Source organism: Prionailurus bengalensis, chromosome E1 (genome assembly GCF_016509475.1).
Source record: "Prionailurus bengalensis isolate Pbe53 chromosome E1, Fcat_Pben_1.1_paternal_pri, whole genome shotgun sequence".
Lineage (NCBI taxonomy): Eukaryota > Metazoa > Chordata > Mammalia > Carnivora > Felidae > Prionailurus > Prionailurus bengalensis.
The window spans coordinates 17,934,321-17,960,792 of record NC_057347.1 but is presented as its reverse complement, the minus strand read 5'-3'; the positions used below and the strand labels follow the sequence as shown (position 1 = coordinate 17,960,792).

General features: G+C 52.7%; 3 protein-coding genes across 17 annotated transcripts in view; 1 reads left to right on the top strand and 2 right to left on the bottom strand.

Moving 5' to 3' along the window:
• Positions 1-11,075, top strand: part of SUPT6H (SPT6 homolog, histone chaperone and transcription elongation factor) — a 32,830-nt gene extending 21,755 nt beyond the window's left edge. For 3 of the 4 annotated variants that reach the window (XM_043583566.1, XM_043583564.1, XM_043583565.1), the window contains exons 24-37: positions 229-356; positions 1,491-1,698; positions 2,285-2,432; positions 2,870-3,012; positions 3,771-3,911; positions 4,955-5,150; positions 5,773-6,011; positions 6,553-6,666; positions 6,838-6,962; positions 8,625-8,737; positions 9,016-9,093; positions 9,186-9,352; positions 9,809-9,996; positions 10,278-11,075. In XM_043583566.1, coding sequence (XP_043439501.1) covers positions 229-356; positions 1,491-1,698; positions 2,285-2,432; positions 2,870-3,012; positions 3,771-3,911; positions 4,955-5,150; positions 5,773-6,011; positions 6,553-6,666; positions 6,838-6,962; positions 8,625-8,737; positions 9,016-9,093; positions 9,186-9,352; positions 9,809-9,996; positions 10,278-10,464 — 2,175 coding nt within the window. In that variant the 3' untranslated portion in view covers positions 10,465-11,075. Of the gene's footprint in view, positions 1-228; positions 357-1,490; positions 1,699-2,284; positions 2,433-2,869; positions 3,013-3,770; positions 3,912-4,954; positions 5,151-5,772; positions 6,012-6,552; positions 6,667-6,837; positions 6,963-8,624; positions 8,738-9,015; positions 9,094-9,185; positions 9,353-9,808; positions 9,997-10,277 lie in introns of those variants that run through there. The other variant, XR_006297799.1, reaches the window with a different exon arrangement.
• A 1,117-nt stretch (positions 11,076-12,192) lies between these two features.
• Positions 12,193-20,385, bottom strand: PROCA1 (protein interacting with cyclin A1). Of its 8 annotated transcripts, none has more exons than XM_043583568.1 (6): positions 19,920-20,385; positions 16,919-17,002; positions 14,263-14,313; positions 13,797-13,932; positions 13,371-13,520; positions 12,193-13,259 (listed from the first exon to the last, which is right to left on the bottom strand). In XM_043583568.1, exons 1-6 carry the CDS (start codon positions 20,005-20,007, stop codon positions 12,581-12,583), a joined length of 1,188 nt encoding a protein of 395 aa, XP_043439503.1. In that variant the 5' UTR covers positions 20,008-20,385; the 3' UTR covers positions 12,193-12,580. The 8 variants fall into 8 exon arrangements, with proteins under 8 accessions (XP_043439503.1, XP_043439502.1, XP_043439504.1 ...); XM_043583567.1 differs by having other exon boundaries at positions 13,362-13,520; positions 19,920-20,380; XM_043583569.1 differs by lacking the exon at positions 19,920-20,385 and adding an exon at positions 19,262-19,671 and having other exon boundaries at positions 13,362-13,520; positions 16,919-17,096.
• A 1,831-nt stretch (positions 20,386-22,216) lies between these two features.
• RAB34 (RAB34, member RAS oncogene family) lies at positions 22,217-26,459 on the bottom strand. Of its 5 annotated transcripts, none has more exons than XM_043583560.1 (11): positions 26,310-26,459; positions 25,421-25,510; positions 25,122-25,213; positions 23,940-24,005; positions 23,735-23,836; positions 23,564-23,628; positions 23,401-23,452; positions 23,132-23,213; positions 22,957-23,047; positions 22,717-22,824; positions 22,217-22,634 (listed from the first exon to the last, which is right to left on the bottom strand). In XM_043583560.1, the coding sequence occupies exons 1-11, from the start codon at positions 26,442-26,444 to the stop codon at positions 22,567-22,569; spliced, it is 951 nt and encodes a 316-aa protein (XP_043439495.1). In that variant the 5' UTR covers positions 26,445-26,459; the 3' UTR covers positions 22,217-22,566. The 5 variants fall into 5 exon arrangements, with proteins under 5 accessions (XP_043439495.1, XP_043439492.1, XP_043439493.1 ...); XM_043583557.1 differs by having other exon boundaries at positions 25,421-25,486; positions 26,300-26,379; XM_043583558.1 differs by lacking the exon at positions 26,310-26,459 and having other exon boundaries at positions 22,217-22,464; positions 22,564-22,634; positions 25,421-26,175.
• Positions 26,460-26,472: the final 13 nt, after the last annotated feature.

Sequence of the window (26,472 nt, the reverse complement as noted above, 5' to 3'; positions counted from 1 at the left end):
CTGGTAATGTTCTTTTTCTTAAGAAGAGTGAAAGGTACTCGGGTGTATGTTTTATCATTAACTTTTAACTTACACACTAGTTCTATATTATCTTTGGCAGGTGTAATGTAGTTCACTAAAATAATTTTTTTTTAAGTAGCAGACAGTAGGGTATAGTGCTCAGTTAGATATTGAGGCCTGGAGACAGAGGGTTTCCCAGAAACCTGAAAGCCCACACCTCTCTCCTAGATCCTGAAGCAGAACAACACCAGGCTGGAGAGTCGGACCCAGCTGGTCACCATGTGCCACATGGGTCCCAAAGTCTTCATGAATTGTGCTGGCTTCCTCAAGATCGACACGGCCTCCCTGGGGGACAGGTGATGCCCTCTTCCTGGGTGGGCCAGGCAGAATTCCCTTGGGCTTTGCTTTGGGGATTCAGGGGATTAGGGCTGTCAAGGGGCCCAAGGTATTTGAATTAGGAAATATTTTAAAGCAAAGGTGAGCAACCCTTTATTAAGTCAAGAGCATCTGACCTATGGAAAAGATCGGTTCAATTATGTGAAGCTTTTTTTGTATGAGGAAAACATAAAAAGAACCAACTTATTTTATAAATTAAGGGCAGAAAACATACAAGATTTCATTCAGTAAACACAAACATGTTCTGTTATTATGATTTGCCGTGGCTAGATAAGGGTGGGGCTAGCAGGGGCAATGGAAAAGGAGTGTGGGGGTATGAGGAGATAAGGAAGGGGGATAGAGATTCAGTATGTTTTCAGATGATGTTATTGAGAGAAAGTTCTATTCACTTGGACTTTGGACTTCACTATTGACCTCTTCCTCTCCAGAAGTTATCAACTCAGTCTTTGGAGGATCTTTTCCACGGGCACATAGCTCCTCATTCAGTAATGGAAATCAGTGGGGAAATAGGCTTCAAGTTCTAAAACTTCATTTTCCACCCAGCTTTGCTGTAACACTCCACGAATAACATAGGTCCATGTGAGTGCACGGGCAAGACCAGCCTGGGAAGGCTTTATGGGGGAAAATAGCTGTCAGCAAATTGTCAGAGGTCTTTTCCCCCTTCTTGTTTTATCTTATTATATAAGACTTGTTTAAGTTCATTATATAAAATTCAATGTATAGCAATATTGTGCAGAAAGTGGAAGTCCCCCATAATCCCACCCCCCAGAGATAACTACCATAACAATTTGGTGTGTACTACAACGTTCCTAAATTTTATTTTTGCTATGCATTTACTAACTACCCATTTACTACAAAAATGGGATCATACGGTTCATAGTGTTTTGCAGTGCATTTTTCACGTATCAGTATATTGTGGCCATCTTTCCATGTCAGCACACATAGATCTACCTCATTATTTTTAATGGCTGTATAGTATTCCATTGTATGGAGGTACCCTGATTTATTTAACCAGTTCCCCATTGGTGGACATTTGGGTTGTTGCCAGAAGCTTCTTGTTCTATATCCTTGTCCCTTTTCTGCCTTTCATTCAGCACCGACTCATACATTGAAGTTCTTGACGGTTCCCGAGTCCACCCTGAGACCTATGAGTGGGCCAGGAAGATGGCAGTGGATGCTCTGGAATATGATGAATCAGCTGAGGACGCTAACCCCGCAGGAGCCCTCGAAGAGATCTTGGAAAACCCAGAGCGACTGAAGGATCTGGACCTTGATGCCTTTGCAGAAGAACTGGAGAGGCAGGTGGGTGACAGTGTAGAGGCTTGGCACAGAAGTCACCCGCAGTGGCTTAATTGGGAGGAGACTCAGGCAGCAAATCTCCAGAAAACCTCCAATGGTGTTAATGTGGGAGACTTGATTGTCTCTTCTCTCTGCCCAGGCTGCATGTAGCTTTGCATGTGTCTGTTTCCCACATTGGGTTTCTGTGAAGCATTTTTATCCGAGAACATTCCATGTTATAACAGAGAAAGTTTGGGGGGGGCACTTGGGTGGTTCAGTCAGTTGAGCATCCAACTCTGGATTTTGGCTCAGATCATGATCCCGTGGGCGTGGGATTAAGCCCTGCATCAGGCTCCACGCTGAACTTGGAGCCTGCTTGAGATTCTCTCCCTCTGCCCTTCTCCCCTGCTTGTGGGCCTTCTCTCACTTTCTCTAAAAAAATAAAAACAAAAAAATAAATAGAAAGTTTGAAAAAATTCTATGGTAAATCTTGATGGGAAAGAAGAGTAGCCCTGACAGGAGCCAACTGTCTTACTCCTTTTGTTGCAAGCCCCCCGTGGCTCCAGTTGGGGAGGGTTGCAAGGCTCTTCCTGTTGGGCTTCTTCCCCAGGGCTATGGTGACAAACACATCACCCTGTATGACATCCGGGCGGAGCTGAGCTGTCGGTATAAGGACCTCCGGACAGCCTACCGCTCTCCCAACACTGAGGAAATCTTCAATATGTTAACCAAAGAAACACCAGAGACCTTCTACATTGGTAAACGCTGGGTCTGGTTTTCAGCTGGAGGAGAATTTGTGGGGTGGAAGGGTGCATTTACTGTATATGTTCAAACCAAGCGATGATCCCAGCAGAGTGAGGCAGGTTTATACTGTAGGTAAAAAAGACCAGGGGAGCTTTTAAGATTATTATTAATATATGCAGCCCTGAACTAGAAGTCAAAACTGAGTTCAGGGACCAATTATGATGCTTAACCTGCTGCTTCAGGATCTTCAAGGAGTCACTTCTATAGGCATCATGTCCCCCCCATCATCAAATCAGGGGAAGAGCTCCTTAAGGATGTGAGGGAAATCAGTAGAGATGCCATAAGCCAGATGTTCTGACACTAAAAGGCCAGTGGGAAGGACACCTCTCCAGTTCTCTTAGCCTGGTCCCCATTCTCTTCTCTCCTTCCCTGTCCTCTCCCTTTCCTGCAGGAAAGCTCATCATCTGCAACGTCACTGGCATTGCCCACAGGCGTCCACAGGGTGAGAGCTATGACCAGGCGATCCGCAACGATGAGACAGGGCTGTGGCAGTGCCCCTTCTGTCAGCAAGACAATTTCCCTGAACTAAGCGAGGTATGTGCTGCACTGTTACTGTGGTCACTGAGTTTCCTCCATTGAATGTCTCTAGAACGGAGTCTGGAATGCAGCTATTTTAGATCACGCTTTTCCCAAACAAACAGGGACGAGGGCTAGAACACATACAGGTCTAACATGAAGTCCCTCTATATGCTGGTCAGAAACAATCAGTGTGCTTCCTTCTATTATGGCTCAGCCTTTAACCCATGTTTCCTATTTTCTGGGGATCTAACTCAACCAGATTATAGACCTGAGGGTGTGCGTTTCTTACTACAGGGCAGGTACGGTGTTCCTGTACATGCTAGTTGGAAGGAATCTATAGGCTCTCTTGATTTTTTTTCCCATTTTCCACACGAGACAGTTTCCAGACTTTACCCAATAAATAAGCTGGTGGGATTTGTCCCAATAATAAAGCCAAGGGGCAGCTGGTTCCCTGAAATGGATTGTTCTGGGGAGACTGGCATATGTATTTCTTACGTCCACTAGGTCAGAACAGAATTGGGAGAGATGGGCCTCTGTGGCAGCTAGAGGGACATACAGACAGATTAATACATTTTATATTAATATATAAATTAATAATTTAATTAATATTAGGGATGTTCAAAATCTGTGTTGGTGGGTGGCTTATTCATTGTATTTTAGACCATGTTGCCAGGTGTTATGGCAAGATAAATTGCAGCACCCCAGCAGCTTTTTTCTGAACGTAGATCTCCAGAACCTTAATGACCAAACTCCTCTCCTGACGCACTTTTTAGGTCTGGAACCACTTTGACAGCGGTTCATGCCCAGGCCAGGCCATTGGTGTCAAAACACGGCTAGACAATGGTGTCACCGGCTTCATCCCCACCAAGTTCCTCAGTGACAAAGTGGTAAAGCGGCCCGAGGAGCGAGTGAAGGTAGATGGACGACTAAACTAAGACATCTAGTGCAACTTTCAGCTGCCCAAATGGGGCTCTCCGGAACTTTGGGCTGCGCCTCCCTAGAAGTGAGGCTTGGTTCCCAGTGGCTGCTGGTGGGGAGAGAGTCAGGAGGATTTATAACTGGCTGAAAGAAGCCAGGGTGAGAGGCATGTGAATGAGTAGCAGCTTTTGTTCTCTTTGTGATTATTTCATTGGGTTGCCAGCCCTTTGGGAGAGGGCTCTCTCTTCCCATGTGGGAGGCTGTGATTTAGTCTGTAGGCAGGAAGCAGGGCCCAGCATTACATGCTGTGAAACAGAAAGGCTGAGCTTCCTTTCTGTTCTAGTATTCTCCTGCCAGCTGCCATCTATTATGTACCCAGTAGATACCAGCACTTGACGTTTACATGTGTTGTCTCTGATCTCTCAACTTGATGGGGAAGGAAACCTTTTTCAGAGAAATTTGAGTGCCTTTTCCAGGATTACCCAGTTAGTTGGTGACATGGCTGATATACCATGTCTGCCAAATTCTCTAGTTCTAAGTGTCATGAACCCCTGAGAACCGTGGACTTAGGAAGATTGGGGAAAACATTCCCAATCAAGGAAGCCAGAGATTTTCAAAAGAAGAACCATGCAGTGACTGGCTTTTGCCAGTGTTTAGATGGAAGGGCTCAAGTCAGGGGGAAAGAACAGAAAGCTGTTGTTTTGCCTCTCCTCCAAAAAGGGCAGCCAGACTTTGCTTTTACCCCAGGAACAATAATTAGGTAACTTTATGGGAAAAGGGAATAGCGCCAGTGGCGGGGTAGATCCCAGTAAGCTCCGGTTGTTTTTCCTGTCTAGAGTGAGAGGCATCTGTGCGGGGCATGGCTGGTGGTCTGCAGACCAGACTCACCTGTCAACTCCTAACCTGCCACTTGCTAGCTCGCTGGCTTTGGGCGAGTCACTCCATCTTTCTGCCTGGACTTCGGTTTTCTCACGTGTAAAATGGGGCATCGGGCTAGATCATCTTTGTCCCTTCCAGCTCAAATATTCTGTGGATCTAGGTGGGAATGACCGTTCACTGCCGCATCATGAAGATTGACATTGAGAAGTTCAGCGCAGACCTTACCTGCCGAACCTCAGACCTCATGGACAGGAACAACGAGTGGAAACTGCCCAAGGACACGTACTATGACTTTGACGCTGAAGCAGCAGACCACAAGCAGGAGGAGGACATGAAACGGAAGCAGCAGCGGACCAGTGAGTGTGGCCACCACTTGTGCAGCCCAAGTCTTGGCAGCCTCCCCGCCCCCCGCAGGATTCATGTGCTGATGGCTATACCCCAGTGGGAGTGAGCACTCGGCTTTGAGGTGCTGCACCTCAGAGACATCATGGATGGAGTCACTGGCAGGGTTGAAAGCCAGGGTCTTCTTGGGTCACGTGTTCTTTGCTAATACACTGTGACTTTTTTTTTAACGTTTATTTATTTTTGAGACAGAGACAGAGCATGAACAGGGGAGGGTTAGCGAGAGAGAGGGAGACACAGATTCCAAATAGGCTCCAGGCTCCAAGCTGTCAGCACAGAGCCTGACGCGGGGCTTGAACTCAGGAACTGCGAGATCATGACCTGAGCCGAAGTCGGACACTTAACGGACTGAGCCACCCAGGCACCCCTACACTGTGACTTTTAAAGCTTCGTTCTCTCAGCACTTGAGGAACCCAGGTTCACACACAAAACCTTCACATTAGAGAATTCAGGTCCAGAGAGGGCAAAAGAGTCTCAGAATTTGATAGCAGGTCAGAAATAAAGCCACAAATTGTCCCTTTGCTGTGGGCTCCCAGTCCCCTCCCCTGATCTATGCTTCTTTCTTGGCCTCCTCAGCATACATCAAGCGAGTGATCGCACACCCATCCTTCCATAATATAAATTTCAAGCAAGCAGAAAAGATGATGGAGACCATGGACCAGGGTGATGTGATCATCCGACCAAGCAGCAAGGGTGAGAATCACCTGACAGTGACCTGGAAGGTCAGTGATGGCATCTACCAGCACGTGGACGTGCGGGAAGAGGGCAAGGAAAATGCCTTCAGCCTGGGAGCCACCCTGTGGATCAATAGTGAGGTGAGAGCCAGCTCCTGCTTCCCATCCCCTCTCCTACTTCCAGAAACAAGCCATTTCTGCTTACTTTCATGTGACGTTAGTAACTTATATGCATTACATATGTTTTAGCTGTGTAGAACAGAATAGGAGGTTGATTATGAAAGGAGTCATTTGATAACAGTTTTGTGTATTTTGCTTCTCTCTGTCCTCCCAATTTTAAAATAGACTACCTATAGACAGCCAGTGGAGGAAGAGGAGAAAACATATATGCACATGATTGCGTACACACACCATTTCTCGTTTTCAGTAGAAGGAAATTTTATGAAGCTCCTTGTTATTCCCAAGCACGAGAGGAGAATCAAAGTTACGGTTTAAAGGATTTTATGCCTTGTAAGCTGATAAATCTGAGCAGGATGTATAAATTGAGGGGACTTTGCAGAGGAGCGAGGCTACAGCAGGGCTGGGAAGTCCATTCCCTCCCATGGGTTCTCTTCCGAATAGATTAGATGAAGGAGTCTCAGCTCTGAATGTGACACATGGGGCCTTTACCATATTCCCACAGGAATTTGAAGACTTGGATGAGATTGTTGCTCGCTATGTCCAGCCCATGGCATCCTTTGCCCGGGACCTTCTGAATCACAAGTATTATCAGGACTGCAGTGGTGGGGATCGTAAGGTGAGCCAGGGCTCTTTGAAGCATGACCTCTCCCAGTCACTTCAGGATATATGGTGTCCCTTCAGCGTAGGGGACGTTCAGCTGGTGAAGGAGGTGTACCTCATGTATGCGCCAGACATTGTGTACCAAGCATGCTGCTATCCCAACCTCTCCCCCTCGTTCTACCCCCAGAAATTAGAGGAGCTGCTCATCAAAACTAAGAAGGAGAAGCCCACCTTCATCCCTTATTTCATCTGTGCCTGCAAGGAACTGCCCGGCAAGTTCCTACTGGGATACCAGCCCCGGGGTAAACCCAGGTGAGCACTAGTCCTGAGAAGGTGCTGCCACTGGGGTCCACGGATAGGCTAGCAGGGGAGTTAGAGACCCCCGGAGCAGTACCCTCTCTGGTTCTGCTTGACTGTCTTTTCCCTCTTACCCGTTGGAGGTTGGAGGTGGGGAAAGAGGGTGACGATTTAGAGGTAAAAAGCAAAGAAAGATACTTTCCCCAACCCTGTGAAAAGTTTCCTTCACCGTTTTTCCCTCCCAAAGAGTGATGGAAATTACCAGACACTCTCCACCTGACTGGCAAAGATGAGGGCCAGGACACAGGTCTCTCCTCACTCTCTGCTTCCCCCTCACCAGGGGGTTCGACACAAGGTGGCTCACTGTTGCTGTGGTGTGCCGAATAATTTCTGCCTGCACTGAAGGGGTGGGTCAGGAGAGCTTCTCTCCTTCCTATCATTGACCCTTCTGCTTCCTTCTATGTGTGGCTAACAGGCTGGCCTTCCTAGACATGCCTTTGTCTGGATCCCTCTAGAGCTTACTCTGGATCAAAGTCTCATTTTTTGGGATCTGCTTTCCTTTTGTCTCTTACCCAGACTGATAATCGTATCAGTCTTCTCTACGCCCCCACCTTCCCTTCGGCTCGTGGCCAAGGCCAGTGAGTTTCTGCTCGTATCCCTATACTTCCTGTGCAAGATAAACAGCATAGACTATGTTAGTCTGGGCTCAGTGGCTGGGTGACAAGAAGCTCTGGACTCCAGACCCTGCACTGTCTTGGGCACATGTAGAATATTGTTGTCATTTCTGAGAAGCCATTTCTGATTCACCATCATGCTTCCAGAGGATGGCAGCCAGGGCTGTTGGCTGGACACTGTCCCACGAGGAAGTTGAGCAAACGAGGGATCTTTAAACGAGGAAGTAGAGGCAACGCAATCACTTCCCGTAGAAAGGTGTGCAGACTCCTTGTGTCGCAGCATTAATGACACTTGATAGATGATTTAGAAAGCAGGGTTCAACTTAATATAAATGAGAACTTTCCAACATTTGTCATTGTCTGTTGATAATTGACAGCTGTCCTTTATTGAACAGAACCCTATCTTAGGTGTTGTGCCAAGTGCCTCATACATGCTGTCTCATTTATTCCTCACACACAGTTCTATAGGTTTAAGTGCTATTGCCTTTGTTTTTCAAGTGAAGCTGAGATTCAGGTTTAGTGACTTCACATAAAGTCATATAGGTAGTGAGTGACAGCCAAAACTGCAAGTAGAACTGGTCTGAACCCAGAGCCCATCGTCTTATCTACTCTCTGCCCTGCAGTGTCGAGTAAGGTCAGACTAACCACCTTAACTGGTATTTCCAGATTCCAGCGCAGGGGGAGACAGCAGGACAACAGCCCTGACGCTGTGGCCTCAACTCCTGCCACCACCTGCAGTGTGCTGCCATCACACTGCACCCCAGGCCCCAGCAGGCCTTCTTCTGATGGCCTGTACCTGTCACACCAGGGCTGCCGACTCCTGGCCTTGACTGTGCTCACCTCCTCACAGTGCAGCCTCCTTTGACAGGGTCAGGGCTCTTTCATCTCTCCTTTCCCCCCAGCACCCACTTTGGCTACTTCACATGGTGGAGATCTGTTCTGGCCGCTCTCTCACAGCTGGCCCCAAGTGGTCTCTGACACAGGTTTCCTTCCAAAATCCCAGGATAGAATACGTAACAGTGACTCCAGAAGGATTCCGGTACCGGGGCCAAATCTTCCCTACTGTGAACGGACTTTTCCGATGGTTTAAGGATCACTACCAGGATCCTGTACCAGGTGAGTTCTGCTCTGAGTTCTGGGATGTGCTTAGAGGGACACGAAGGTCCTGAGTCAAGGTGATCACTAGCCATCGGTGGAAAGGACGAGGCCCGGGCTGTCACTGAAGCTGTCTCACTCCTGCTTCAGGCTCCTAGCATCAAGGAGGTCCTCCATCCACTTTGCTGATGCAGCTTCCCTTCTTTCCACCCACCTCAGGACCTCCTCCAGCCCCCTTCATGGTGAAAACAGAAACAGGTTTCTGGAGGGACATAACTAACTTTGGTCGTTTCCTACAGGCATCACTCCCAGTAGCAGCAGTAGGACCCGGACACCTGCTTCTATCAATGCCACCCCAGCCAATATCAACCTTGCAGGTGAGCTCATGTCTGAGACTGGGAGCTGGAGGGATGGCACTAGAAGACTTTGACCTCTGACGTGCCCATCTCCCACCTCTGTGTGCCTACAGATCTGACACGGGCTGTGAATGCCCTGCCTCAGAACATGACCTCGCAGATGTTCAGTGCCATCGCAGCCGTGACAGGCCAAGGACAGAACCCCAACGCCACACCAGCCCAGTGGGCCTCGAGCCAGTATGGCTATGGCGGCAGTGGAGGGGGCAGCAGCGCTTACCACGTACGTGGCTTGGGGACAAGGCTCCCTGCAGAGGGTGGAGAAGAGCAAAAGGGAACATTCATCCTTTGCCAACCTGTGTACATAGACTGCCCTCTGGCGGTGTCTACCCCAAGGGGCTTCATATGTATAGATGGGGCCACCACAGCCTTAGGAATGGTCTCCAACACATGTTCCTTTTCTTTGGGCCCTCTTGAGGGTAGAGGGAGTAAGAGAAAGTCTGATTTTTCCATGGTCCTTTGGGATCTTTGGAACCCTTAAGTGGTCCACACTGGCGGGCCCTGTTGTGCCAGGTCCCATCCTGCTGGCCTGTCTCTGCCACTTGGGACCACACATTGCTCAAGAGATGGTCAGCTGGAAAGCTCAGTGCTGAGCCCCGGTTTTCAGCTTGCCAGAAGTTCATAGCAAGGCTAAATAAGCCCCAAACCCATCCCCATTTAACTATTCACCCTTCTCCAGGTGTTCCCAACGCCAGCCCAGCAGCCAGTGGCCACACCACTAATGACCCCCAGCTACTCCTACACAACCCCAAGCCAGCCCATCACCACACCACAGTACCACCAGCTACAGGCCAGCACCACCCCACAGTCTGCCCAGGCCCAGCCCCAGCCCTCCTCCAGCTCTCGGCAACGGCAGCAGCAGCCAAAGTAAGTATGCGGTTTGTGGCACAGAGCAGGTTATTAGGGGCAGGTGTTGTCAAGAGGCCAAGCAGTTCAACATATAAGCAGGTCGCTTGGACCTTGTGAAAGCCGTGACCCAAGCAATGTCTCCAGAACGACCACTTTCTGGGAAAAGACAGAAGAAGGTGATGTGACAAAAAACAGGTCCATTTCTGTAAAGATGGACGATCAGCAGCGTTTGGTGGGAAGGCTTCGTTCCGGTGAGGCCCCAGAGATTCCTGATCTCAGAGGCCCCTTCTCCCTCCCAGGTCCAACAGCCATGCAGCCATCGACTGGGGGAAGATGGCAGAGCAGTGGCTACAGGAGAAGGAAGCGGAGCGGCGGAAACAGAAGCAGAGGCTAACACCTCGGCCCTCTCCCAGCCCCATGATCGAAAGCACCCCCATGTCCATTGCTGGCGATGCCACCCCGCTCTTGGACGAGATGGACCGGTAGGGGGTCTGCTCCTAGGACTCTGGTTACCTCTGAGGCTGGGAGAGCCCGGCCGCCCACTGCCTCACTCCCTGTCCCGCCTTTTCTGTCCATAAAGTGGCGTGAGTTGACGTTCTCTCTGGTGGTCAGCCTGGATGGGTGACAAGCTGGATGGCCTTGGGAATTTGAGCTCAGTGTAAGCTAGGCGACAATTCTCCCACTCCAGGCCCTCACCGACCACCTGTTCTGGGACCAGGCTGGGCGGGGAGTGTGACGGGGAGGAAGAAGAGGAAGACGAGAATGAGAGTGGAACAGTTTTGTATTCTCCCTACAAGCCATTTTGAGCTTCTGCCCCCACCTGACTCTGGGCTGTGACCCCGGGGCACCAAGCTCAGCACATGAGTCTCCCCCAGCTCTTGTGGGGAGAGGAATGCTATTTATTCAGTTTCGGGCAGGAGGGAGAGGAGGGAAGGTGTTTCTGACCCAGATGCCAACAGCTTGGGTGGCTATCAAAGCAGAATTGCAGGGGACACGGGAGCAGTGCTAACCTGCTCAGCCCCCGCCTGGCCGCCTTCACCCACCTGCTGCTGCCTCCGCTTCCTGCCTGTCATTTGAATAAACAGTGTTTCTACAGAGCATTTGGCACAGCCTCTCTCTCCAACGCTCCGGCTCTTGAAGGGTGGCTTTCCAAGCTGGGTTTGGAGCTCTGACAGCTCCCCCTGGTTCTTCCAGGCCACCGGAGAGGCAGTGACTCAACAGCAAGCAGCTTCTGTATCTGACCGCCCGGGGCCAAATCCATGCTCCACTTCCCAGCCCTGTGCCCTGTGCCCTGTGCCCTGTGCCCTGAGGGAACCGAGGGAACTCCTGTTGTCCTCGAGCCAGCCATCTCCTCTGTATGGTGAAGCTTAACGAGACCTGCCTCATCTGCCTCCCTGGGGCAGCTGCAGAGGCAGAGAATGTGTGAAAGCGCTCTGCCAAGGGGAGGCCTGGGACCTCATCAGTCCTCTGTACACGTTAGCCGCTGTCCCTACGCTCTCACACACCCGCCCCAACAGCTTGCCCACTAGCCTTCTCTGGCACAGCAAGGAAGGGCCATGAGTAAATTTGGCCCTTCTCAGCTTGAGCCCCTGTACCTCTTACCTCACTCTTTTTGCCAGCTGAGCCTCAGTCTCCGATAGTACCTCTGCACAAGTCCAGTATGTCTGCCCAGGATGGGCCCCATGCTCGCCTGCTACCACACCCGCACGCCCTGGAAAGGGAAGTGCTGGGATGTTGTGGGGGAAGCCAGTCCCCACCCCGCCTTCCCTGCTTGGGACCGGCCAACACCCTGGCCCTGGCCCCTTCCCCCTGCCTCACTGCCTCTTTTTGTTCCAGACTCCTGGTCTCCTGTGTTCCTTCAGAAGGGCCTCCTCTCCTAGTTTTGCAAGTTGGTGCTAAGAAAGTGAGGTTCTCCCCCTCCCTTTCCTCTATTTGGGGCTCAGCAGAGAAATCAGAAAAGGTCACTGCTGCCCACACTTGGTGAGCTTCCCGTCTTGACTTCATCCTGTCATTCAAGATCTCTTTGGCTGTTGGCAAGAGTTGGGAGGGAAGGGCTGGTCTTCTGCCAGGAACTCAGTTCTATTCCCTTCAGCACAGAGGTCTAGAAGGGCCTAGCAGGAGCACGAGCTGGGAAGATCATGTTCCCTTTGGTGTTACCAGCATCCTCCTAAGGGCCACTTAGAGGAGGGAAAGGCCAGGCACAGTGGCACAGAGTGGGTTAAAAGGTTCAGTTTATTAGGGCTATCACTGCAGACAGTACTGCCTGTCCCCGAGTGGATTTCACACAGACCAGTCTCCCAGGAGATAGGACGCCTCCTTCCCATCCCACCCAGGTGTGCTCCTCTCTTGCCCTGAGCCTAGGATGTTACAGAGAAGCAGGCTGTGCCCCTCCCTTGCCGTCCCTCCTGCCTTCCCATGGACTGCCTCCTGAAAGATAGATTACCCTTCAGAAACTCCTGCAGCCCCCTGACCCCTCGGCTCCAGCTGTGTCCAGAACCCGCACCCTCCCCACAGAAGTGACAGGTTGGAGGGAGAGAGAATAGCAGCAGGGGGTCAGCTACAGGCTTGATCTCATTTATTCTTCACCCTGGATGCCCTGGCCTCAACTGAGATTGGGGTTTGATGCTGGGGGAGATTTCCTCTTGACCTTCTTGACTGGTGAGGCCTTCGCCCTGGGTTTCTTAGCCTGGGCCGTGTTCTCTCTCTTCCTGGTCAATGAAGACTCCACAATATCCTCGCTGGAGGGTTCCTCCCGCCTGGGGTCATTGTAACTGTCCTCACTCTCCAGGTCTTCCCGGCTGTCTGGGCTGGACTCTGACATCCTGGCCAACTCTCTTGGGCTTATTGATCGGGTCAAGTCTGGAGGTGGAGATTCCGATTTAACTGGGCTTTTCTTCTTAATCAGTTTGCCCTTCTTGGCTTTTTTCTTCAGCTTTGCCTTCTCATCTGTCTCCTCCTCCTTGTCTTTCTCTTTTTCTTTTTTCTTCTTTACCTTCTTGATCACTTTATTGCCCTGGGACTTCCCTGTGGGGCTCTCAGAGCGCCAGATAGTGATGGGAGCTGCTGAGTCCGGGGTACCTGTGACTGCACCCATGCCTTTGTCAGCGGGTGTGGTGGCGGGCCCCACCTGGGTGGGGATGGGAGGCTTGCTTCCCTCTTCCTCCTCCTCTTCCTCCCCCTCCTCTTCCTCCTCCTCTTCTTCATTCAGATCGTCTGCCCCACAGTCATGGTGGATGGGATGGTGGATCACTGCCACAGAGACAGGCCTATACCTTTTGCACCTGGGAGGGAGGGGGACAGGGAAAGAGAAGATTGTCACAGAGTGGGGGGGGGGGGGGGCTGGTGCCCCTTAGTGCCGCCCCTGTCAGCCTGTTGGCACTCACCAGCCATACCAGAACCGCTGCACACACTCTTCCTCTGGGATGAGTTCAAAGCAAGGGGACTGGATGATGTTTAAACATGTTGAGCCCACATCTCGGGAGCAGGTTGGGCCTACGTCTCGGGAGCTGCTGCTGTTTGCCTTCTCTGAGCAGTCCTTCACCCTGCCACACAGAGGACCCAGCGTGGCTCCCAGGCCTCCGTGACCCCCCGGGGGCCCAGAGGGAGGAGACTGAGGGACAGCTGGCTTCTGCCCGGCTCAGCCCCGGCTGCCCAAAGACCTTCCCATCGCTCTGGAGCAGAGTAAGGTTTACAAAGCCGGGGCTGGGCTGGCAGTGCCAGGTTAGAGCTGAAGCGGGGAAACACAGGGGAAGTTTGGGCCTGGCTCTGCCCAGGAGTCTGTCCTGGGCTCTGGGCCCCCCAAAAAGGAGGGCCCTTACCTAGAATCACAGTCGCAGTGGCTGACAGAGTGCAGGTGCAGGCTACGGTGGCCACAGTCAGGGGTGAAGGGGTGGATGATGTGCCCGGTGCACTGTTTGTGTTTCCAGCAGCACCTGTCCGGGTCCTTGAATTCACCTGAGGGGGCAGGAGTCTGGGTCACACCGGGCGGTGGCAGCAGCATGCCCCTGGGTCTCCCCTCCCATAGCTCAATCTAAAGGCTTCACCAAATGCACCTGCTGCCACCCCACCACCTCTGGCAGCTTTCTGCTTCAGGCGGGTAACCCTCCAGTGGGAACTATGTACCTTTCTTCCCCCTCAGGTCCCCTGCGCCCATCTGCCTGTCTGCCCCCGCGCCCCGTGCCCCACCCCCCACAGACCCCCAGGAAGATGTCTTACTGAGTCCCCCTTGCTGCCCTGTGCCACCCACCTCTCCCACTCACTGCCTCCTCTGGGAGCCTATCCTACCCGGGCCCTCCACGGGCTGCCTGGGTCTTGGAAGGTCCTCGGGCCAGCAGACTGTGGAGCCACATGGCAGACAGGAACACCCCTTCAGAGTCCCCAGCCTGCCCTGCACAGGCCAGGAAACCCACCCCCTTACCCCTCAGCCCCGAAGTCACTCCAGGCCCGAGACCTGCTGTGAAAGGCAGATTAGGTCCTGCTCCTCAGCCTCTCCTGACTTGGGTGCTTTCTTTCCCTCCTCTTCTCCAAGCCTCTCCTCCCCCTGACACCTCTCCTCACTTTTCTCGCTTCTCTGTCCACATGCTCACCCTCCATTCTTTCTCTGCTCCACACTCATCAAGGTCCCATTCCCCATCCCATCTCTTCCCACTCCCAGTCCTCAGAGCCACAGACTTAAAACACCGGCCCCCAGCCTGACCCCTTTCACCTCTTGTAGGCAGCACAGGTCCCAGGGCATAGGGGAGAAGCCGCTGGGGTGAGGATTTGGGATTTGGGGAAGGCCCTGGAGAAGAGCTCCACATCTTTCACCCAGGCGAACATAAGCCCTGGACACACTGGAATCTCCTGGCCTCTACCCCCACCACCTCCCCTCTGACCCCGCCTAAAGCTCCAGTCTACCAATGGCTCTCCCTCAGGCCACCATCTAAAAGGTGAGCCTGCAAGTGGCTCCATGTACCAGGACAGAGGACAGGGCACCTTCCTGCAGGTCCCCCTTGAACTCCAGCTCCACCCACCCCTGGAGGAAGAAGTGAGCAGGCACTGATGAGTTCCAGGACAAGTTGGTATGGGGTCCTCTGGCTGGCTTACTCCCTCCATACAGGCCAGGAGGACGGAGCCTTTATCTAGCCTCTACGAGGGGTGGAACAGGACAAAACCTCACCCTGACCACCAGCCAGGAGTTAACCCAGCCTGGGGGTGTGTTAGTCCAAGTGGCCTTAAAGGTACTTGAGGGGTCGGGTGTCTGGGTGGCTCATTCGGCTAAGGTCTGACTTCAGCTCACACTTTGTGAGTTAGACCCCCCATCAGGCTCTTTGGTGTCAGCATAGAGCTTCAAATCCTCTGTCCCCTTCTCTCTCTGCCCCTCCCCTGTGTGCTCGCTCTCTCAATAAAAAAAAAAAAAATATTTGAGGGGCACATCGGTGGCTCAGTCAGTTAAGTGTCCAGCTCTTGATCTCGGGTCAGGTCATGATTTCACAGTTGATGAGATCAAGCCCCGAGTTGGGCTCTGTGCTGACAGTGCAGATGGAGCCTGCTTGGGAGTCTCTCTCTCTCCCTCTCTCTGCCCCTCCCCCTCCTGCACACACATCTCTCTCTCAAAAATAAACATTATTTTTAAATGTTTTATTATTTTTGAGAGAGATGGAGCATGAGCGGGGGAGGGGCAGAGAGAGGGAGACACAGAATCAGAAGCAGGCTCCAGGCTCTGAGCTGTCCGCACAGAGCCCGATGTGGGGCTTGAACTGGGGAACAGTGAGATCATGACCTGAGCCAAAGCCAGACAGCTAACCGACTGAGCCACCCAGGTGCCCCCCAAAATAAACTTCTTTAAAAAAGTATTTGAGGGGCACCTGGGTGACTCAGTCGGTTAAGCATTCAACTTCAGTTCAGGTCATGATCTCACAGTTCATGGGCTTGAGCCCCACATCGGGCTGTCTGGTCTCAGCACAGAGCCTGCTTTGGATCCTCTGTCCCCTTGTCTCTCTCTGTTCCTCCCCTGCTCAGCTTTCTCTCTCTCTCTCTCTCTCTCTCTCTCTCTCTCAAAAATAAGACATTTAAAAATTAAAAAAAATAAAAATAAAATTTTTAAAAAGTACTTGGGAGATAAGGGAGCAGCAGCTTGGTGTGAGCTCTGCCCCACATTCCTCCACCTTTCCCTTCCCCCACCAGGCTATGAAGGTCCCAGGTCCCCTGTACATGCTCGATGGCACCCCTTTGTCCTCCCATGCCCCTTCTCCATTCTGGGAGGAATAAGGCATGTAAGGCCGGACCTTAGACCACCACCACCTTCTTCAGCACTACTGGCTGACTGGGGGCAAGAGACAGCATAGTGGCAAGTGCCCTGAACTTGTAGTCAGACAGACCTGAGTACTAGTCTTGGCTCCTCACTTACTAGCTGGATGTCCTAGGGCAAGTAACCTCTCCGAGCTTTCATTTCCTTATCCACAAAATGGAGATGGAGGAAATCCCTAATTTTGCAGGATTGTTGGGAGGACTCTGTTCACATATGTCAGAGAAATTTGTGCATGATAAAGTGCTTTGCCAAAGACAGGGGTGGAGCGCCTGGGTGGCTCAGTCGGTTGTGTCTGACTCTTGGTTTAGGCTCAGGTCATGATCCCAAGGTTCATGGGTTCGAGGCCTGTGTCAGGCTCTGACAGTGCAGAGCCTATTTGGGATTCTCTCTCTCTCTCCCTCTCTCTCTCCCTCTCCCTCTCTCTCTCTCTCCCTTTGTCTTAAAATAAACTTAAAAAAAGGGGAGTGATGGTGGCCTCCAGGAAGGGGCCCTCCCTGCCTGGCAGAAGTGAGGAATGGGGGGTGGGGACGGGGCAGCTGAGGGACCCCTTTTGGACCAAACACTTCCCTCCCTCCTGCCTGCCATGGGGTGTCAGCGTTCCCAAGTGAGGGGTGGTGGGGAAGCCTGGGGCCAGAGATTCCCTGAACCCACCTTCGGAGAAGGTAGACGCATCAGTGCTAGACGCCACGCCAGCCAGCAGGTGTCGTCTCTCCCAGCTGGGTAACCTGTTTACATCTGAGAGAGTACAGAGTGGCAACAGCAGCAGCACCCCTTTCCTCCCACCAGCCATTCACTCTTCAAACATCTCCTGAGAAGCTCCACCAGCCCCCTGGAGATACAGAAATTAAAACAGGCACCCAACAGTCCCTGCTCTCAAGGGGCTGGGGGAGGGGTGAGGAGAGGGACGCCAATAAACATCCACCAATAAAATGACACAAATCGGGGTCTCCAATCCAGCCTGCTTTTCCTGAGCACACGGTCAATATCCTCTTGGGCGTTCCCCAAACCTCTTAGGCTGGCATGTCCCACACAAACCTATCATCTTCTCCCTACCTTCCATGAACCATCTCTTGTCTCTTCCATCTCAGAGAGGAATAGGCATCCCAGCTAGGAATCTAACAATCATTCTTTCCCTCACCTCCACACCACCTTGATGATCCGAGTCTCGCCATACCTACCTCTATGTTGGTTGAAACCTTCATTATCTCTAAGACAGCTGCAGGGGCCTCCTGCAATATAGTGGGCACTGGCCCACTATATTCTTTCTGTTTAACAGCATTCCACTGCCTTCAGGATGCGGTGCAAACTCCTTATCATGACATAACTGGCCCCCCAGGACCCAGCCCCTGGTTCCTTCCTCAGTCACAAGTTTCTCTCACCCATCCATCCTTCCTCCCACCCCTCCCTTCTCCATTCTTTCTCTCCTGCCTCCCACTCCCCAGAAACACCTGTTCACCTTGGAAAGAACAAAGCTAGCTATCCAAGTAGAATCGGTCACACATGTCTTATACCCTTTACCCTGCCATGGTACTTCATCAAGTTATTTCACAGCAACTTGAGAACAAACCCATATTTTATCTGCCTCTGAAAAGTGCTCAGCAAATACTGGGTTGGTTGTTTTTTTTTTGTTTGTTTGTTTTTGTTTTTGTTTTTTTTTTTTGAAGAATACATGAGTAAAATAGAATAAACCCATTATTGGAACCACACACAAAGAAGCTACAGCATTGGAGGTTCTGCCCAGGGTTCAAAACCAGGGACTTTTCTAGGAAAAGAGAATTAACCCAGGATGAGCATCCTCCCAATGTTATGCACTGTGCTGGGCTCTTAGAATATGCTTTTGATTCTAATGTTTTTATTTATTTTTGAGACAGAGAGAGACAGAGCATGAGCAGGGGAGGGGCAGAGAGAGAGGGAGACAGAATCAGAAGCAGGCTCCAGGCTCTGAGCTGTCAGCACAGAGCCCGACGAGGGGCTTGAACTCACAGGCTGAGATCATGACCTGAGCTGAAGTCGGACGCTCAACGGACTGAGCCACCCAGGTGCCCCTGCTTTTGATTCTAAATAACCACCACAATCCAGTCTGTGGATGGGGGACTCAGAGACTCAGGAAGAAGTCTGTTCAAAGACAAGTTAATAGGGGTGCCTGGGTGGTTCTGTCGGTTAAGTGTCCAATTTCAGCTCAGGTCATGATCTCATGGCCCGTGAGTTTGAGCCCCATGTCGGGCTCTGTGCTGACAGCTCAGAGCCTGGAGCCTGCTTCAGATTGTGTGTCTCCCTCTCTCTCTGACCCTCCCCCGTTCATGCTCTGTCTCTCTCTGTCTCAAAAATAAAAATTAAAAAAAAACACATTAAAAAAAAAAGACAAGTTAATAGATGGCAAAGGAAAGAGCTCTGTATGACCTGTGCTCTTGCAGCTTTGTCTACTTGGGGTTCCTATCCAAACCCCATCCTGCTAGCTGTCACTTCCTACTGCACCTGTTTTCCAGCTCCAACACAGCCAATTCTTCATCCTCTGTTTTTACTCATTCCTGACTTCACAACCTCCCATATCCAGCCTCCACCCTAAGGTCAGACGGAAGGAGTCAGAGGAACCCGAGCCAGTGTCAGGATTCAAATTCTGCTTTATCTGACTCCACTGTTTTTGCTGTCTCCGGAGTCACCATGAAGGAAGCTTGTAGACAGGATCCACTGACTAACTCTTCCCAAACCCCCAAGAAGCCCTGACAATCATAACTCCTTTTGCCAAGGGGTGAGATTTAGTAACTCTCCTCAGATCTGAGGAAGGCAATCTGCTCTCTAGTTTCACAGGCAGAAGGAGAGCTCCTACTGAAGCAGCAGTCCATCGCTCCTGCAGGAGAAATAATGGTGGCGGGACACAGAGCGAGCTTCATAATGAAATGAGGAGAGTGATAGCTTGAAAGGAAGAGGGAGGCTTGTGGTCTTTTTCTCGGTAGGTAATTAATCCGGAGAACAGGGGTCTAACTCAAAACTCACAGGTGATGCTCATTTGTACAGAATCTTCTCAGTCCTGCGGGCTGAGGAACTCCCCCTGACCTTGTGGGCACAGGTGGGGCGGAGTTCCAGGTTGGGCACCAAAGCAGCTGAATGGGGGAGGAAGGGTGGGGGAAAGGGAGAAAGGAAAGGAAGAAGGGAGAAGGAGGGAGCAAGGCAGGACAGTCTCCTGGGAAATGCCGCTCCGGCTCCGCCCACATCTGAAGGCGATTGTGATGTCACGCGTGGAACCCCCAGACTCCTTCCTCCCCTTAGAGTCAATGAAACCTCCTGCCCCAGCCTGGCGACTGGGTGGGTGCTGGACCAAGGGCTCCAGACAGGCCCCGAGTTTCTTAGGCAGCGGCCGGGGCCCGGCTGCGACAAGGCAAGGCCTTCCAGCCTACAGAACCGGTGTTAGCAGCTCGGGCTCCAGCCAGACAGGCACAGCCGAACCTGCAGGCGTTCCCCAGAGCCTCAGCACCCCAGTCCTCAATCATTGGTCCGCGGCTCGGCGTGAGCCCGCCCCCAGGCCCTAACTCCGCCCAGCCCGGCCTCTGGTCCCGGCTCCTTCTCCAGGCTCTTTGCAGTTCTACACTCTCCTTGTGTGCCACGCCCCCAGCTCGAAACCCACCCCCAAACTCCTGCCCCGCCCCTTCCTTACCAGTGCTGTTCTCATCCCAGGCGCTGGTATTGTCCTTAGCCTTTTCCTTAGTCCACCTTTTAATCGTCAGTGTCGTCCTGACCCACATCGCTCAGCCCAGTTCTTCGTCGCTACAAGACTCTTCCTTGCAGAAGTCCAATCCTGAACCTCAGCTTGGTCGAGGCAACCGTAAACCCCAATCTCCGCTTCACCCCAGTCCAGCCTTTAACTCCGCCTCATGCTTGCCCAACCCCTCCCTCCACCTTCCCCCGGTTCTGCGTTGTGTTAGCCCAATCTAAACTTCAACGGCGCTCTTCATCCGGGGCCTCCCAGCTCTTCCAGGCCCCTTTTTGTCCCACCTTTAATTTTAGTACCTCCCCTTTCTCTCAGGCCTAAACCCTAGCTTGGCCGCTGAGGCCCAGCCCTCAGTCCCATCCCTAGTTTCTTTCCAGACCTACTCCCAGCTCTTAGTCCTGTCCCCAGATTTTAGCCCCGCCCCTATCCCCGTTCTTAGCCCCGCCCCAGCCATTCTCTCAACCTCAAGCTTCGGTCGCAATCCAGCCCCTCCCAACCCTTCGGAACTCAGCCCCGGCCCTTGAGCCCCTCCCGCCTCCCCCTAGCCTACCGAGGTCCCTCCGGCTCTGGAGCATAGTCTCCGACTCACGCGCGTTCTTGCGCGCTCTCTCTCTCTCTCTCTCTGCCCTCAGGCCCCTCCACAGGAGTCCAAGGCCCACCACTCTAGGTGAGGACTTGATGTCGGCTCCCAGCCCCTTGTGGCACCCCACCCCCACCCCAGAGCCCCTTTCCAGCTCCTGGCCCCCACAGGCGCCCTGTCCCAGAGACAATACCAGCCAATAAAGATGTCCACAAAGAGCCAGGATCTTGGTTACAATTCCCCCAAAACAATTATTAAAATAGTTAAGGCTTTTGAGCTCTTCTTAATTTTTTTTACATGTATTTATTTTTGAGAGACAGAGCACACGTTGGGGAGAGGCAGAGAGAGAATGAGACACAGAATCCGAAGCAGGCTCCAGGCTCCGAGCTGTCAGCACAGAGCCCCATGCGGGCCTCGAACTCACAAACTGTGAGATCATGTAGAGTGGGACGCCTAACCGACTGAGTCACCCAGGCGCCCCCCCCCCTTTTTTTACAGCTCTTCTTATGTGTGTTAGTAGTGTTTTATTTATTCTGCAAACTCAGGTGTCTCCATAGGCTTGCCTGTGAGGGGGAGCAGGGCCAGCTGCATTCATAGTAACCTGCTCTATGCATACATAAAAAGTCTACTCATCACACGTGGACTAATGCCATATGCACACATGCACATGCCCCTCACAGACATCACCCAGAACATTGAACCATATCCTTGCTCCCACACCCTATGCAGCACAAACATTCCACAGCAGTTCCACGGTGCAGGCTTCACACACACACACACACACACACACACACACACACACACACCATTGAGTTACATACAGGCTCTGGGCAAGACCACAAGACAAGAGGTGATGACCACAGTCCTGTTAGGGAAGAGAGATGGAAAAAAATACTTCTTTGAGGGGAACAGTGAGGACTTAAATGGGGGAACCTCCTGACTCAGAGCATGCCTTTTTCTTTTTGAAGAGGGAAAAAATGGGCTGTTTTTCTTTTCTTTTTTCTAAGTAAGCTCTAGGCCCAACATGGGGCTTGAACTCACACCCTGAGGTCAAGAGTTGCATGCTCCACCGACTGAACCAGCCAGACTGTTTTGTTTTGTTTTGAACTTAGTTATTTAATCCTATTTTTTTTTCATTTTTTTAAATGTTTTTATTTATTTTTGAGACAGAGAGAGACAGAGCATGAGCAAGGGAGGGGCAGAGAGAGGGGGAGACATAGAATCTGAAGCGGGCTCCAGGCTCTGAGCTGTCAGCACAGAGCCTGACGCAGGGCTCGAACTCACAGAGTATGAGATCATGACCTGAGCTGAAGTCGGACGCTCAACTGACTGAGCCACCCAGGCGCCCCCAGAGAAGTAGGAAGGGAAGGTAGGAAGAGGATGGAAAAAAAAAGAAGAAAGTATCCAATGGAAGAAATCTGGGAACAAGCACCAAGTAGGACACAGGTGGGGATAAGGAACCAAAGGAAAGAGCTCTCAAAACCAAACACTGAGAGTCCAGGATAGCCCTCCAAATCTGGTTCCTGAGCTCCCAGCCTTTCTGAGCCCTGCCCAGGGGTCAGGTATGGCCAGAATCCCACAGGAAGCTCCAGTCCCAAGACAGTCATACAGTTCTGCCCATTCCACATCCCTCATCCCCAGCAAAGGACTCCAGTCCCCAAACTGCTAATAACAGAGATTTTAATGCATAAGGCACAGTGTAAGGCTTGGATCATTAAGCATCCTCATACTCAAGGGGTCCAGCAGGCTAAGCAAAAGCAGCAGGGACTACCTCCCCACTGCTGGGCAGCCCGGAGAGCCCCTGGGGAGGGAGGACATCTAGTCTTTGGCATGGTGTCTGGGGCAGGAAGTGACTAGCATGGTCCCTGCTACCCCTCCAGGGGTACTGCCACGAAGGGGCAGCTCTTTGGTCTGGAAAAACAATCAGTGCAAATGTCCAGGGTCGAGCTCTAGGGCAATCAAGGTGGCACAGTGCCCCAGGGCTGGCCAGTCTCTCGACCGTCCCCTTACCGCTCACGGGCAGCACGTGGGCTTCTTCTTGTTGGCAGTTAGGTAAAGGTTGCTGTCATCACTGTTGATGCCTGAAGAAGGGTGGGAAATATGTGAGGCAGGGATGAGAGGTTCCCCGTGCTCTCTGCCACCCTCATCCAGGTAGGCACTCACGGACAACGTCCCCAATGCGCCGGGCCCCCGATTTCTCCAGCTCAGCCAGCACGTTGGCCTCAAAGGTCAGTGCCGCCACACGGAAGAAGAATTCCCGGACATTTTCACCTGACACGTGGAGCAAATGGGTGCTTAGGGGCAGTTCCAAGCCTGGGGTCACTGGGCACAGCTGAAGGTAGAGGAATGAGAGGCCAGGTAGGCGGGAGTGCCATTTCAAAAGACCTGAAGCCGCTGACTCACCAGTGAGAGAGGAGACCGCCCAGTACTCAGCCTTCATCTCTTGGGCCACCTTGAGTGCGTCTTTCTCCATTAGCACATACTGAGCAGGAGTCTGACAGAAGGGCAGAGTCAGACGGCAAGGGTTGGGGAGGAGCCCCTCACCAAAACGGAAGTACCCCCTGACTGGCACACTTACACTCAAGTCCTTCTTGGAACCCACGAGGAAGAGAAGCACACTGGAAGGGTCGTTCTCCTTGAGTGCATCAGCTAGCCACTGCCTGCCGTGGAGGGTAGATAATCAAGGATGAGTGAGCTGGACAGGCTCCTCCTGCTGTCACTCATATGCCCATTACCCTCTCTCTGGTCCCCGATGCATTCTTCTTCACTACCGATATACCTGACCACCCCTCTTTTCTGAACCCTCTCTTCCCAAAGCCCCCATTACAATGCAGCATCCCTACATACTTGGTATGTTCCAGGGAGGCCACATCATTCAGGTTGAAGACGATGATGATGGCTGGAAGAGTGGCAAAAACAGCTGACATTACTGGCTCATTTCCCAAATCCCCCCAAGTCCTAGATTGGAGGCCAGGAACACCCACCTGCCCCATCTCACCCCCGCCCTTACCTTGAGCCCCTCGGTAATAGGTTGATGCAATGCATTTGAACCTCTCCTGTCCAGCAGTATCCCAGCTGGGAGGAAGCAGGGGGTAAAACACGGGTATGTGGGAGGGGCCTGTGAGGTGGGGTATAGGTGCTGGGGGAAGGAATGGCTGGAAGGTATGGAGAAAGCACTCACAGCTGCAGACTGAAGGGGACGCCCAACACCTCAAATCGTTCCATCTCAAAGTCCACTCCAATGGTGGCCTTGTAATTCTTATCAAAAGTATCTTTGCAGAACCTGCAGGAGTACCAGATGCTCTGGCCCTGAGCCCAGTCCACCTGGCTAGGTCTGGCTGAACCCTGCCCGGCCCAAACCAGCCCAACTAGAGGTGCCTTCTTACCTATTAATGAGGCAAGTCTTCCCTACGGACAGGTCCCCCACCACAATGACTTTGGAGATCTTAAATCTGCAGGACACAAAGGTGGGCAGGAGGAATGAGCACTAACTCTTGCAACCTAGAGAGTCTCAATGTTCCGTACTAGATCTATAACGTTGGCAGCCCCCAGGCTGAGGTTACCCTAGGCACGGGGTCTCCCAGGCAGCTTGCCTGGACACACTTGCTGGGGAGGAGTGTTTTCTGCTTCAGCATCAAAGAAACATGAATTGGAATCCCAGTTCTTACATTTACTAGCTGTGTGACTTTGGACAAGTTACTTGGCCTCTCTGAGCCTCAGTTTCAACATGTGTTAGGTAAAGATTTAGTATATATTCTATTGGGTTGTTGTGACAATTGAAATAAGATCAATATCCTAGATTCTGAGACATACCTCCCCTTCAGCCTCCACACATACATTTGATAACATCTCTGAAATCAGGATACAGCTTAAAAGTGATGGTGTTTTCCATTTAATAAAATACAATAACAGTAACCAACACACTGCCGGGGCACTTAGTAAATGCTCAGTTAATGGTTGGCAAGTGTTATTAGTATTACCTTCTTTTACCCATAATGGGACACATCCCTCCAGGCACATCCCCCTGCCCTAGGGCTCAAATGTATGGTATGTGGGAAGCTGAGCTCGTGACCACGCCAGCCCCACACTTCCCCCTTGCACACCTTCTGTTTCAGGAAGTGAACTACCACCTTTCTACCCCAACCCATTTCATAGGACTCAACACAAGCTTGCTGGGAAGAAAAGGGAGAACACATGGATATAAAAAGGGGGAATAACCGGGGCGCCTGGGTGGCTCAGTCGGTTGAGCATCCGACTTCGCTCAGGTCACGATCTCACGGTCTGTGAGTTCAAGCCCCGCATCAGGCTCTGTGCTGACACCTCAGAGCCTGGAGCCTGTTTCAGATTCTGTGTCTCCCTCTCTCTCTGGCCCTCCCCCCGTTCATGCTCTGTCTCTCTCTGTCTCAAAAATAAATAAATGTTAAAAAAAAATTTAAAAAAAAAGGGGGGGGAATAACCATATATAGCTGGGAGAAGCTGAAATGGAGCCCCAGGGGTGCTTGTGCACCCTAGCTTTGACTACAGGGTTTCCTGAGCCTTCCTTTCTTTGTTAAGGGTGTCTAACTCACCCCACGGTGCCTGTCCGGTGCTCCTGGCAGGCGCAGGTGACGCGGGGGTTGAAGTCTCTGTGCACGTGCAAAGCGGCCTCCTTCCTCAGGCACTGAGAGGGATCGAAGAGAATGGGACTCACCCACTCCTGGCCCATGTCCCGCAGCCAAGCTGCGCTGGGCGGGGGTAGGGGACCACCCAGAAGCAGCCGACCTAGCCGGGTGGCAGGGCTGGGCCCAAGCCTCTAACTGATCTGGTGCCGCCTCCTCCCGCCCACACCCCACCGCAGCCAGAAGCCCGACGTGGCCCTGGAGCCTACCTGGGGCAGCTCCGCCAGGACGCGGTCCCTCCGCACCGGCGCCAGAATGTTCATCTCGCCTACGGCCTTGCGGGGAGCCCCGAGAAGGCACTGGAGCCTGATCCGCCCCAGCGACCCGGGCCCGTGGAGACCCGACAATCACCCGCGACCGAGGTGTCCCGACTATAACTCTGGGCCACGGGGAGCCTCCAGGAGCTCGCGGCCTCGGAGACGCTACGACCACAGCGGGCCACGGGGATGAAACAATCATCCGAGGCCGGGGCGAACCCACAATCACCCGGGCCCGGGGGGTCCCGAGGATGACTCGGGGGCGGGGAGACTCCTCGGCCGCCAAATGGGGGCGGGAAGTCCCGTCCGGAGGGGGCCGGGCCCGCGCAGACCCCACAATAACTCGGGGTCGGATAGTTCCTACAATGACTCGGGGCCGCGGTGACCCGACGACAACTCGGGGTTCAGGCGGCCCTACCATAACAGAGCTGCCTGGGGGCGCGGAGCGGCCCCGCCGCACGGGGTCAGTGTGCTCAGGGATGGCGCTGCAAGGCCCACGGGCTGCTGGAGGAGGGGGCCTGGGTCCCAGACCGCAGCAGGACCTGGCGTCCCACTCAGCTCTCCCTCCGCGAGCGCTGTAACATGATCCCCGGAAATTCCTGGAGAAGGGCCGCCCCCCGCCCCTCTCCCGGCAGCTCCCGGCCTCGCGGGCTGTCCCAACCTCCCCTCCTCTCCTCCCCACTGCGCTGCCCCAGCTCTGGCTACCCTTCCAGATGCCCCACGGGCACCGGGACCGCCTCCACGCAGGCTGGAACCTGTCCAGATCGAGGTCTCCCAGGTTGCTCTCCCTTGCAACTCTGTGCCGGGCTGCGGCTTCAAGGGGACCCTTACCCAGGCAAACTGGTGATGGAGAACCGTGATTGCTGCGCAGTATCTGGCTAGGCCAGGAACCCGCGGGGAGGGGAAAGGAGGAGAGAAGGGGCCCGAGGAGAGGCGGCGCTTCCCTCCTCAACTCCAGGCCCAGGACGTGACTCATAGAGTCTGCCCTCGCTCGCCCTTCTGCC